The following is a 12,467-nucleotide window of genomic DNA, read 5'->3' as shown; positions in this document are numbered from 1 at the left end:
CCTAGTAGAACCTTGCAGAAGAGCATCTAGCTTTAACCCAGTTTTGCCCATGCCTACTCGACGGTGGAAATCTTTTTTCACAGAGCTCTTGTTAATAGTCTGTAAAAGTCGTGCTTGCCGGAATGTGCCCCAAGGCCTGCTCTAACAGTTTCTCTCCCCTGGACTGGTCCCCAGGCTCCACCTTCCGGCCCCACGACTCGTTTCCCAAACCATCTGGAAAGTCGGGGCGCCGGCGGCGGGAGCGGCGGAGCACGGTGCTGGGACTACCGCAGCACGTGCAAAAGGAACTCGGTGAGCACCCCATTGAGGAGGCTGTGGTTGGGAGCCCTGGCCCACCCCTCCGCTGACTCCCGCCCACGTCTCCACTGACTCCCACGTCCTCCTTGGTCCTTCCAGGCCTGCGGAATGAACGTGAGCCACCAGGTACGCCTCGGCCTCCGGGTCCACGGGACGCTATACGCATTCCCACAGTGGATGGCCGTCCGGCAGGCCCGGCCGCAGGGCCGGGGGCCAGGGTGTCCCTGCAGGCGCTGGAGGCAGAGGCTGAAGCCGGGGCCGGGGCCGAGGCCATGCTGCAGCGCCACATCGACCGCATCTACCGCGATGACATGCTCTTCGGCCGGTCCACGGGGGCGCGGCCCCCGCCGCTAACCCGGCCCATGTCCCTCGCAGTGCCCGGACTGACGGGAGGGGCCGGGCCTCCAGAACCCCTGAGCCCGGCCATGTCCATCTCGCCCCAGGCCACCTACTTGTCGAAGCTGATCCCACACGCCGTGCTGCCGCCCACGGTGGACGTGGTGGCCCTGGGCCGCTGCAGCTTGCGCACCCTGAGCCGCTGCAGCCTGCTCTCAGCCAGCCCGGCCTCTGTCCGCTCTCTGGGCCGTTTCTCCTCGGTCTCCAGCCCGCGACCCCGCAGCCGCCACCCTTCCTCCTCCAGCGATACCTGGAGCCATTCTCAGTCCTCCGAGACCATCGTGTCTGATGGCTCCACCCTCTCCTCTAAGGGTGGCTCTGAGGGCCGGCCAGAGGGCTCCGTGGCCAACAGTAGCGTGGCGCCCCCTCCGCAGGGGGGCAGCGGGCGGGGCTCTCCCAGCGGGGGCAGCACCGCCGAAGCCTCGGACACTGTCAGCATTCGGAGCGGGAGCCAGTTGTCTGGCAGGAGCGTGTCGCTACGTAAGCTGAAGCGGCCCCCGCCGCCTCCCCGCCGGACCCACTCGCTCCATCAGCGCAGCTCGGCAGTCCCTGATGGGCCCTTGGGGCTGCCTCCCAAGCCCGAGCGGAAGCAGCAGCTGCAGCCGCCCCGGCCGCCCACCACTGGAGGGTCTGAAGGGATGGCGGCCCCGCCCTGTCCACCCAGCTCGGCAGGCGGCTGGGTGTCTGGCTTGTCTCCGGGTGGCTCCCGGCGTCCCCCACACTCCCCGGAACGGACACTCTCCCCCTCCAGTGGATACTCGAGCCAAAGTGGTACCCCTACCCTCCCCCCGAAGGGTCTAGCAGGGGCTCCTGCTTCCCCCGGCAAGGCCCAGCCCCCCAAACCAGAACGCGTCACTTCCCTTCGATCTCCTGGGGCCTCGGTCTCCTCCTCGCTCACGTCTCTGTGTTCCTCTTCCTCTGATCCAGCACCCTCAGACCGCTCTGGTCCTCACATGTCGACTGCCCTGGGCGACAGGTTTGTCATACCTCCTCACCCCAAGGTGGCTGCCCCCTTCTCCCCACCTCCCTCTAAGCCCAAGAATCCAAACCAAGCTGCCCTTGCTCCTGCTGTAGTCCCGGGGCCCGTCTCTACCACTGCTGCCAGTTCTGAGTCCCCACCCACTCCCCAGACATCCCTGACCCCACCTCAGGCATGTGCTGCCTCCAAAGACCAGTCACCCCCTCCGTCCCCACCACCATCGTATCACCCACCCCCACCCCCCACTAAGAAGCCAGAGGTGGTTGAGGGGGCCTTGTTTGCCCTGGAGACCGCTAAGGAGCCCTTCGAAGATCCCAACTGGCCCCCTCCCCCACCTCCTACCCCAGAGGAGCAGGACCTGTCCATGGCCGACTTCCCACCACCCGAGGAAGCCTTTTTCTCTGTGGCTAGCCCTGAGCCCGCAGGGCCTTCACCCCTCCCAGAGGCCTCCTTATCTGCTGTTTCCTTCCAGAACCAGCCCTCTGGTACCCCAGACCCTCCTCCAGCCCCGCCAGCCCCACCTGCTGCCGGCTCTGTCGCAGGGCTCCTGGCCAAGGCCCCTCGGAAGGAGCCGGTGGGCTGCAGCAAGGGTGGGGGCCTTCCCCGGGAGGATGCCAGCCCACCCCTGGTCACACCCTCACTCCTGCAGACGGTTCGGCTGCGCTCTGTGGGCCCTCCCACGGTGGCTCCAAATCCAGCATCGGGGCCATCACCCCCCCAGAAGCCACTCCGAAGGGCCCTTTCAGGGAGGGCTAGCCCTGCATCTGCAGCATCCTTGGGGCTCCATGCGGCTGTTCGGCTCAAGGCCTCTAACCTGGCTGTCAGCACGGACCCTGTGGGTGCCCAGCCCAATGGACCACCTGAGGCAGAGCCACGATCCCCTGCCTCTACGGCCAGCTTCATCTTCTCCAAGGGCACTAAGAAGCTGCAGCTGGAGCGGCCTGTGTCCCCGGAGACCCAGGCTGACCTCCAGCGGAACCTGGTAGCTGAACTAAGGAGCATCTCAGAGCAACGGCCACCCCAGGCCCCAAAGAAGCCACCTAAGGCTCCCCCGCCCGTGGCTCGCAAGCCTTCTGGGGGCGTTCCCCTTCCCACCTCCCCCAGCTTTCCTCGGGCTGAGCCCCTTACTGCGCCTCCCACCAACGGGCTCCCCCATGCCGAGGACAGGACTAAGGAGGAGGTGGCAGAGAATGGAAGTGTCCTGCAGCTGGTGGGCCCTGAGGAGCAGAAGCTGGGCCCACCCACTACAGGTACAGTGGGCTGGGAGGGGTGGGGTGTGGAATCCAGCACTGGTCATGGGACATAGGTATCGAAGTTCTGCCCTTAGGGACTTGCTCTTGATCTTGAAGGTTTTTCTGGTCTCAGGGTGTCTGGGGAGGGTGACCTGTCACCTCCGATGAGCTCCATTGAAGGAGTTTGGTATGAGGGTCTCTGGAGTCAGACCTGCTGAGTTTGAATTCCAGCTCTGCCATTTTATCCACCCATCCTGGCCTCGAGTTCCTCACTGTGAAGTGTGAGGAGTGATACTTTATAGAGGCAGAGGGAGCATTTGTAAAATGTCGAGCCCCGTGCTGTTGGCGTGGTCAGTAAAGCAAGGGGGTGAGGATGTGCCCTGGGCTCTTAGTGGCCAGAACCAAACTCAGGGGCCCTTGGCTGAGTGTCCTTTCTTTGCCCTCTGCAGACCCATAGAAAGAGCTGGTCTGACCACCAGACACCTTGCTGGCACTGCTGACCCATCCCAGGAATACATTCTCAGGGACCTGAGCGGCTCCGAGGATGAGAGGATACGGCAGACACTTAACCTAATGGGGGGAATGCCTGCAGCCTTAACCTCCACGGCCTTCGGTATTTATGCAAGCCTGTGTGGATCCTGTCCTCCAAGTCACCCAGCTCTCATGCCTTTTCCTGAATGGACTCACCTCTGGCAGCTGCTGCTTCAGTCTTGGCCTTAGCCTCATCTTGGAGGAGGTAGCTGGTGGGAGTGGATGTCTGCGCCCCCTGCTGGCCTCAATGCCACAGAGATGGGGGACCACAGCACCTCACTTTTTCTTTTTTTTCATATCCAAATCATGCACATGCTGTAGTCCAGAATCAAAGCACTTTTGAAAAGTGGCTGCATGTCCATCCTCCAGGGCCCGTGAAGCCACATTCCAAGGGCCTGTTTACATGGCAGCAGCATCAGTCCCCAGCAGCCAGCCCATGGCTGGAACTAACCTGTCCCCACCCTCTGATCCAGTTTGCTCCTTTTCTTTGTTCTTGGAGGTAGGCAAGTCGTATTCCCACAGGCTTCTCCAGGCTGGAGGCAGGATTGGGGCTGTGGCATTCCAAAGCACAAAAGGTGCAGCGGGGGTTAGCCCCCCTGTGCCTCAACTTACCACCAACCAGCTTCCTGCCTTCTAGTTCCGCCAGGTGCTTCATGCAGGGGACAGGAAGTTGGGAGCCTGTCAAGGTCCAAATGGGTGGTAGAGACCACCAGAGGGGAGGTTCACAGGCTCACTCTGCCCTCCGAGAACAGAGCAGGGAGTCATGTCATGGGTCACTTGGCCCCATTTCACTTGATCAGGTTGGGGTGGGCAAGCATGACTCTTCAGAGGCAGGAGCCCACAGGCCGTGGCAGAGTTGGGTCCCTTTCAGCTTAGGAAGTACTGAGGACGTGGATCAAAGGGTGGGGCTGGGGCTGGCAGGGAAGAGCTTCTTCGGGCAGTGGGCTAGGACCTTGCCCTGTGGATTTCATCCTGACCTACCTTTGCTCTGCTCTGTGCATGTCCTTTCTGCAGCTGCCTGTTAGTGCAGGTGGTTCCACTGGGGGAGGGTGCTGACACTGAGTGACAGGATGGGAAGCCAAGGGTGCATTCTGTTCCAGACTTTTCCCTAGTCAAAGCGGGGGCACTTGCTGCTCCTAGGGGTGGGCTGGGTGGTTCCCCCTTACAGATGTCAGTCTCTGCTACTGATCTCTCCAGGAATCTTACTGATCTTTCCATGTTCAACCAGCGCCACCTATGCTGGTAAGCTCGTTTCCTCTGAGGTTCCAGGGGGGTGACCCTACTGCTTCCTCCTGCAGTGTGGCTGTCACCAGGGTTGCCCCTTCTGTATTGATCTTCTTTCAACAGTGACTCAGGCTTGAGCTGGACAAGGAACCTTTTTAGCTGCTTCTCCTCCACCCAGGAGACAGGTTGACCCTCTCCCAGAACAAGAGCTGGGAACACAGGGGATGTAGTTGGAGAGCCCAGGTTCCTCTGGCCCTCTCTACCATCTTCTCTGCAGCTATAAACCAGTGCTCTTGCCTGCCTGCTGTGTTGTGCCTGCCCAGTAAGATGGGGAAGACAAGTCGGTAAACCAGCTCTGCTCAGAGCTCCTGATCAACCTCCTGGGAATGAGGGACTAGGACCAGGCCAGAGCTTCCATGACATCAAGCCTAGGCAGCGGCCAGAGAGCTGCTGGAAGTGGGAGGGAGCTCACCTTCTCTCTCCCTCCCCTCTTTGTTACTCCTTATCTTCAGTTGGTCCTCTGAGCTTGTTTCCCCACTGGGTGGGACAGAGTTGAAAGGAGAAGGGAGGATCTCCCAAGAGGCAATCCTTCTTTGTCCTCTGGGGTAAATGAACTTGACCTAGTGCACATGGAGACCAAAAGCCTCTGATTTTTAATTTCCATAAAAATGTTAGAGAGAGAAGTATATATATATATATATATTTCTTTAAATTTTTGAGTCTTTGATATGTCTATACAATCTGTTCCTTCTGCCCTGAAGCCGGAGTGAGACACATGGAAAAACTCTGTGTGGATTTCATTCGAAGGTGTTAATTAAATGATTAAAACTTGGTTGTGGCTGGTGCTTCTTAATGGGGAGGGTCAGGGTGGTGGTCTGCACCCTACATTTAGAAAGGAAAATGTTCTGGACCCCAAAGTGAGCCTTTTCTGCTCAACACAGCTATAGGGAAAGTCAAGGTATCTGCGGTCCAGCCCAGTCCATCCATGCCCCCATTACAGGTTCAAAAGTCCAAGATACATGCAGCCCTAGGCAGGGTGAGGAGCCCAGAAGCTGCTATACTGTGTTCTCTGCCGAGCTGGCCCAGCTCACAGACAGGTCCCATCCAGGCACCCTTGTTCAAATATTTTATTTGAATTTATGACAGCGACATTTAGTGGTTCTGAGATGGCTTATGGAGAAGTACCCCACCCTCCCCGGAGAAAAAACCAGTCTGTGCCATCCAACACCACACAGCTGGTTGAGGGAGTATCCCCACCTACCATGATCAAAGGACATTCCAGGAGCCCTGGGGCAGGTCCTACCCCCCAGCGCCAAGCCTCAGAGTTGGCATGCTGGGGGAAAGCTGCCAGCCACTTGGTAGACCACTAGGTTCTCTGTTTTCCCTTCCCTCCCCTTTTCAAATCCCACAGTTTCCTGTTGGGGAGAGGCTGTAATTAGCCTGGTTCAGGCACCAGATCCCAGCCAGAGACATGGCTGCCGTGACAGCTCTAGGAAAACTGGAAACCAATATTCTTCCAATTGGAAGGGTTATGGCATAGACTTTTTCTGAGTTACGTTACACTGAAGCCAGATTTGTCAGGTCAGCTGCCAAGGGAAGAAGGTAGGGCTGGACTCCCCTTCACTCCCCAGGTCAGCCTCTCCCTGCAGCCAGACAGGGTGCTCCTGGATCCTAGGGAGGCTGAGCTGCCCCTCACCCAGTCTGTGCCTGAAAGAGTCCTGAATGTCCTGCTTCAGTGTCCTGGGAGATGGATAAGCAGGTGACGGACGGAGCAAATTAAGGAGAGAGCAGATGCCTAAGGATGATGAGAAAAGGGAGGAAGACGCCAGGTTGGCTAGCTGATGTTCCCCCCTTTCAGCGATTTACAGGAGACGGACCCTAGCTTGGTCATGAAGTTGGTTTGCTTCCACTGTGCAATGCACTCGTCAGAAATTTTAAAGTCAGCCTGGGCAAGAAAAATAACAAAAAAAAGTGATTATAGTGATGGTGGCAGGACTGCAAGAAAACAGACTCTTATACTACTAGTAATGTAAGGTGACTCAACTTCTCTAAGAGAGCAGTTTGTGACAACTGTCATCTCCTATCATTTGCCTAAGGTAAGTTCACTTTAGGAATTTAGTTTAAGAAAATAATCATGAATAAGTACAAAGAACTGGTATAATGCATCTACTGTAGCATTCTAAGTGAAAATCTGAGAACAACCTCAATGTCCAAATAAGGTTTTGGAAATGATCATTATGATATTAAACTATATATATATGATTCTCACTCCTCAGTATTTAAAAGATGGGTAAATTTTTGAAGCATAAAGTTAAAAAAAAAAGAATAAACATATAGTATGACTCAAACTACCAATATAAACACATCACTACACATACAAGAAGTCCAGAAGGAAACCAATCACTAAGGACATTTTTCAGAACCAGTAGGTAGCAGAATTATAGATGTTAGTTTTGTTCCCCCTACATTTTAGACATTTCTACAATGAAAACTTATAGCCAGAAAAAAATAAGCTGATTCAAAAAAGCAGCCTGGGAAACTAGGAAAGGAGGGAGTGGATAAAGCCAGGTGTCACTTGCAGGAGCACAGAGAGGTAGAAACCACTCTAAAAGCCCTCCAGAAACACTTGTCTGTTGAGGAAACGAAGTATTAACTAGATAAAGCCACATATGCAGTGACTTAGCTGCACAAGGAGAGTGAATCTCTGCTGCTTTATGCAGTGATGTAGCCCCAGCACCTAGAACAGTGCCAGACGTACATGTTAGGGACTCAACAGGTGCTGAATGAATGAATGAATTCTGGGCAGGTGATACAAGTCAGTGTTCTGAGAATCAGTGCTCTCACACCAGGCTGGGTAGGAAGGACTCCAGGAGGGCTCTGATCCTGGCTCTTTCACTTCTGGTGACCCTGTGTGGCCGTGCCAGATAAACTGGGGATCATCTCCCATCACAGATGAAGATCTAACGAGGAAACATCTGCAGTGCCTCATACGCTGCCTCTAACAGCCTGTCAGTGCTCAGTGCCTGTGAAGGCCCGTGGGCTCTCAGGCACCTCATTTCAGAGGGCTGGAATGAAGGAAGAGAGGGGCTTAGATGCAGGAAGGCCCAGCTGGGCAAAGGGCAGGCGTGGAATCAGTAACAGCAATTTGCAGACAGTCCGGGCAGCCCCAGAAAGAGGGAAAAAGTGCAGCTTGTTACCTGCAATTTCTCAAAGACTTTCTTCTTGGGCTTCAGCTCTTCGTCTGGTTGGCCCTTCTCATAGCCCTTCACAAACACTCGCTCACCAGGAGCAGAGCCTGCAGGAGGGTCTAGAGGCTCAACCTTGCGGTTTACCCCTTCTCTGGAAGGACACACAGGACAATGAGACAGTGAGGCCATGGATGGCCTCCAGCCACTGTGGAGGCCAAAGCATTGGGGCCTTTACCTCAGGGGCTCTAATAGGATTTAGGGTACCCTCAATGCCAGAGCCCCAGGAGCTCCTCACTGCTGGACCACATCTCTGGACTTACCAGCACTGGGTCAACCAGGGCTCAACTGAAATCCTGTGTCAGGAGAGATTCCAAAATTTGGGCTTTTAAGGGATATGACATAATAGTCAATGAACTGGGTTTGAATCCTGGCTTCACCCATTAATGGTAGAGAGATTAGAGCATGCACATAGCTCTGAATCTTCAATTTCTATTTTAATACAGTTAACTTCAGGTAAAGTGCTTCATCCACGGTTCTTGTACAATAAGTAATTCCTCCATGCATCATCTTTTGGGGCGTATTCTCAGGGCCTCCACCTGGTATGTGGAAGGGCAGCATGTGGGCCACCCCCCTCTTCCTGGCCTCCCAAGGCCCTCTAACCCCTGGTTCTCACTCACAAAGAAGCGCACAGGAGCATGCCTTGGGACTCAACTCCTCTCATCTTTTGGGGTTTCAGATTGCACAGCACCACCACCAGCCTGTCCTGCAGTTCCTCCTTGGGCACAAACTGCACCAGGCCGCTCACCACAGTCCGTGGCTCAGCTTCCCCCACATCAATCTTCTCCACATACAGGCTGTCTGCATCTGGGTGCTGCCACAAGAGATGCCAAGTCTTGGAGAGTATCCCAGTGGAACAGATCATGGGGCCTGGTGAGTCCTCTGGCTCTAGAAAAGGGCATCCATTCCCTACAGGGGCCCCAAGAGGAACCCTCTAGAGCTAACTCTCCAGGTCTCAGATAGCAGACATGAGAAAGGGCCCCGAAGAGGCAGATTTGAGTAACATGAGGCTAATTATGTGCATTAGAGGTGAAAGGAGTCTCTAACAGAGATTAAAATGGCCTGGAGTGCCTGGGTGACCATCCTTATGGCCAAATGTGTGCTGGACCAAACCCAATCCTGGGGGGGACTGGAAGATGGGGGATGGCTACTGGCTTCACCATCTGAAACAAGAGCATTAGCAGCTCTTTCAAGGTAGTTTTGGTGGTTGGTCTAAATGGCGAAAAGCAAATATATACTGGGAGAAAAAAAATACCCAGACCACTGGTCCTAGGACATTGGCTACAAAGCTTTCTGCCTCTGAGAAAGAGGAAGTCCTTCTTTCTCCCTTCACCATTTTCTGGGGTGGGGACAGGGAAGGACAAAGTGGCTGATCAATGATAAGGCCTGCAACTAGTCCAGACAAGCTGGGAGATAACAGGTGAGTCCATCAGACTGGATGTGATAAACAAGTTCCTTCTGACTAACATCCGCTCTGTACTCTGAGTTCCTGGCTGTGTTTGGTTGCATAAGGTTCAGAGATGGCCAGGGGAAAAGCCTGATGCCTCAAACTAGATGCTTAGGTGCTGACTTGCAGTATGACCTAAGGGTTGTTGCTTTTCCTCCCAGGCCAGGTTTCCTCCAGATGGAAGCAGACAAACCTGACCCCTGTCTGCCTCTCCAGGATGTGGTGGAAAATGAGTACCTTGTCCACACTAATGACTTTCCCCACACGGATATCCAGCCGGGATGGGATGACCTCCTCTGGTTCTGAATTCTTGGCAGGGCCTTTGACAGCTGGCTCTGAGGATGAGAAGAACCCAAGGCTCAGAGCTCTCCTCCTTCCCATGACAGGTCAGCTGCTGATGCCCTCAAACGAGGACACAAACAGGACTTAGTGCAGAATCCCCAGAATCCACCCACTGAATTGGAATAGAGGCAGCCGCTGCTGAGAAGTACCAGATTTCACCTCTCCCCACCTCAGGTATTGGGCTGGAGGGGAGAGGTGGGGTTGGTGTAGCTTTGCCGCCATTCACACGTTCCATATATAAGTACTGAGCCTTTTCTGGGAGGCCCCCACAAAGACGATCAATGTTAACATCTCAGCTTCGTGGCTACATGGCTGGTTGACTAAGAGCCAGTCAGGAAAACGTAGCGGGAACCGGGCGAATCTAGAGATCGGCTTCTCTAAGGAGCTGTGCAGGCCCTGCCTGAGCAGCTACGTCAGCCTCAGGGTCTAACGCAACCTGTCTCCCTAACTGAAGACGTGGATTTCATGAAAGGACCGGAGCGTGTGCCTCACAGCAGCACTGCCAGCAGGGTATCCGCTTCAGGTGGCTCAGCGGTGAACCCACTGCCAATGCAGGCGACGTGGGTTCGATCCCTGAGTCGGATGATCCCCTGGAGGAGGAAACAGCATCCCCCTCCAGGATTCTTGCCTGGGAAATCCCATGGACAGAGGAGTCTGGTGGGGCTACAGTCCATGGTGTCGCAAAAGAGTCAGTCATGTCTTAGCGACTAAAACAAGAGCAAAATTGCTTCATGGTACCGACCAAACCAAATTCAAGATGACTGGAGTTTTCCATTCCAGCAGTCAATGGGGCATGACATTCCTGCATTTCAGACCCTCCTGGCTTCTTGGGACAAACGCTCTTCTGAGGCACTGACAGGCTCTCTACATGTTGCTCATGCTCTCTCATGTCAGCAGCCCCCACACACCCCCCTTCCCGGGCCCCTCCCCAGCTGGCCTTACTCTGCTTTGAGGGATCTGGGTAGGCAGCGCTGGACAGTTTCTTCAGAGCAGGGGTATTGAACTTCTCCCGGATGGGATCCAGCAACTTGTTCAGGGCAACTTCAACAGAATTCTTTAGGTCTCCAGGGTGTACAACCTGCAAGAATGCAAGGCCGGGTGAGAGGGGCACAGGACACCTGGATCTACTAAGAAAAATGTGCGGATAGAATGCACGGCGTTTTCCCAGCAGTCTTATTCGAACCTTAGAACAACCTTGTGAAGCTGGCAGAGCAGAGAAGGGGACACAGGTTCAAAAGGTTATCTAGTTTGTCAGAGACCTAGGTCTTCTGACACTGAATTCCATACTAACTTGAGAGTTCGTAGAGGCTAAATGTTTCTGATTAGTCAAATTTCACTGTGTGTGCTAAGTCGCTCAGTTATGTCCGATTCTTTGCAACCCCATGGACTGTAGCCCGCCAGGCTCCTCTGTCCATGGGATTCTCTAGGTAAGAATACTGCAGTGGATTTTTGTCCCCTTCTCCAGGGGATCTTCCTGACCCAGGGACTGAACTCAAGTCTCTTGAGTCTCCTGCAGTGGCAGGTGGGTTCTTTACGACTAGCGCCACCTGGGATGACTCAAATTCCTCCATTTACGCTCTGAGTAGTGGCATAAAGCAGGTATTATTTATATGCACGGAAACATTCACACAGGAACCCAGGGGCTACAGACAGCCTGAGGGGGAGATGAGTGAGCAAGAAGGAAGAACAAAGGCTCTGGAGTTAGATCACCTGAGGTGAGAGTCCCAGCTAGCTGGGTGACCTCAAACCACCCTAACCTCTCTGAGCTTTGGATTCTTCACTTAAAAAAAATAAATGAAAATAACAATATTTGTATCTTCCAGCGTCGGAATGAGGATTAAATTACTTAACATGGGTGAAAATGATGCGTAGTGCTAGTACATGGTGGGAGCTCAGTAATTCCATTTTTTCTTCTCGTGTCCCAGGACTAGAACCTTTACATCCTACATCTGGCCCGAAAGGATCTTCTCAGGTATTCTGACAGATGTCCCTTAGGTATGAACACATGTAATGAAACACCACCTATGTTTTGTTTGCGATGCTACTCCTTCATTTTCTTGGGAATGGTGTTTTTGTTGTTGTCGGCCACACCATGTAGCATGTGGGATCTAGTTCCCTGACGAGGGGTTGAACCTGGTTCTAGAGCCAAGTCCTAACCACTGGACCACCAGGGAAGTCCTTCCTTTTTAACAAAAGATAGGCTTTAGACCTGCACTGTCCAGTATGGTGGCCACAAGCCGGATGTAGATATTTAAATCTAAGTTAGAATTCAGTTCCTCTGTTGTCCTGGTCACATGTGGCCAGTGGCAACTGTGTCGGTGCAGATGAGAACGAGTCTACCATCACAGGCAGTGCTGTTGGTTATGTTGTCAGGCTCTTTCTTCAGAAACATTTCTTCTAGTCCTTCTTCGTGAAATAAAGTGAAAGTGTTGATCACTCAGTCATGTCTGACTCTGTGACCCCGTGGACTGCAGCCCGTCAGGCTCCTCTGTCCATGGGGCTCTCCAGGCAAGAATACTGCAATGTGTAGCCATTCCCTTCTCCAGGGGATCTTCCCGACCCAGGGATTGAACCTGGGTCTCCTGCTTTGTAGGCAGATTCTTTACCATCTGAGCCACCAGGGAAGCCTTCTTATCATTCCCACAAAGGACTGCTCATGAGGTTGAAGAGTTGAGTGTGGGTTCCGTGGCCTGCCTCAGGCTGCAGACAGAGGGTTTCAGAGCAACAGTTGCCAAATATCCAAAAAATGGGCCTGAAGGAACCTCAGAACTCAG

The 12,467-nt window shown here is 54.1% G+C and overlaps 2 protein-coding genes across 5 annotated transcripts in view; one reads left to right on the top strand and one right to left on the bottom strand.

Annotated features, from left to right (window-relative positions):
- Positions 1 to 5,491, top strand: part of NHSL3 (NHS like 3) — a 28,555-nt gene extending 23,064 nt beyond the window's left edge. For all 4 annotated transcript variants that reach the window (XM_042244420.1, XM_027965335.2, XM_042244421.2 and 1 more), the window contains exons 5-7: positions 175 to 291; positions 397 to 2,922; positions 3,354 to 5,491. In XM_042244420.1, the coding sequence (XP_042100354.1) occupies positions 175 to 291; positions 397 to 2,922; positions 3,354 to 3,361 (2,651 nt within the window). In that variant the 3' untranslated portion in view covers positions 3,362 to 5,491. The remainder of the gene's footprint in view (positions 1 to 174; positions 292 to 396; positions 2,923 to 3,353) is intronic.
- Positions 5,492 to 5,771: 280 nt separating this feature from the next.
- YARS1 (tyrosyl-tRNA synthetase 1) overlaps positions 5,772 to 12,467 on the bottom strand; it is a 31,498-nt gene continuing 24,802 nt past the window's right edge. The window contains exons 9-13 of the mRNA XM_004005012.5: positions 10,636 to 10,771; positions 9,589 to 9,686; positions 8,525 to 8,718; positions 7,857 to 7,998; positions 5,772 to 6,604 (exon numbers count right to left, since the gene is read on the bottom strand). Of these exons, the coding sequence (XP_004005061.2) occupies positions 6,494 to 6,604; positions 7,857 to 7,998; positions 8,525 to 8,718; positions 9,589 to 9,686; positions 10,636 to 10,771 (681 nt within the window). The 3' untranslated portion in view covers positions 5,772 to 6,493. The remainder of the gene's footprint in view (positions 6,605 to 7,856; positions 7,999 to 8,524; positions 8,719 to 9,588; positions 9,687 to 10,635; positions 10,772 to 12,467) is intronic.

This window comes from Ovis aries, chromosome 2 (assembly GCF_016772045.2).
Source record: "Ovis aries strain OAR_USU_Benz2616 breed Rambouillet chromosome 2, ARS-UI_Ramb_v3.0, whole genome shotgun sequence".
Taxonomy (NCBI): Eukaryota; Metazoa; Chordata; class Mammalia; order Artiodactyla; family Bovidae; genus Ovis; species Ovis aries.
Note: the sequence above shows the minus strand (reverse complement) of the source record. Positions and strands in the feature narration are given on the sequence as shown.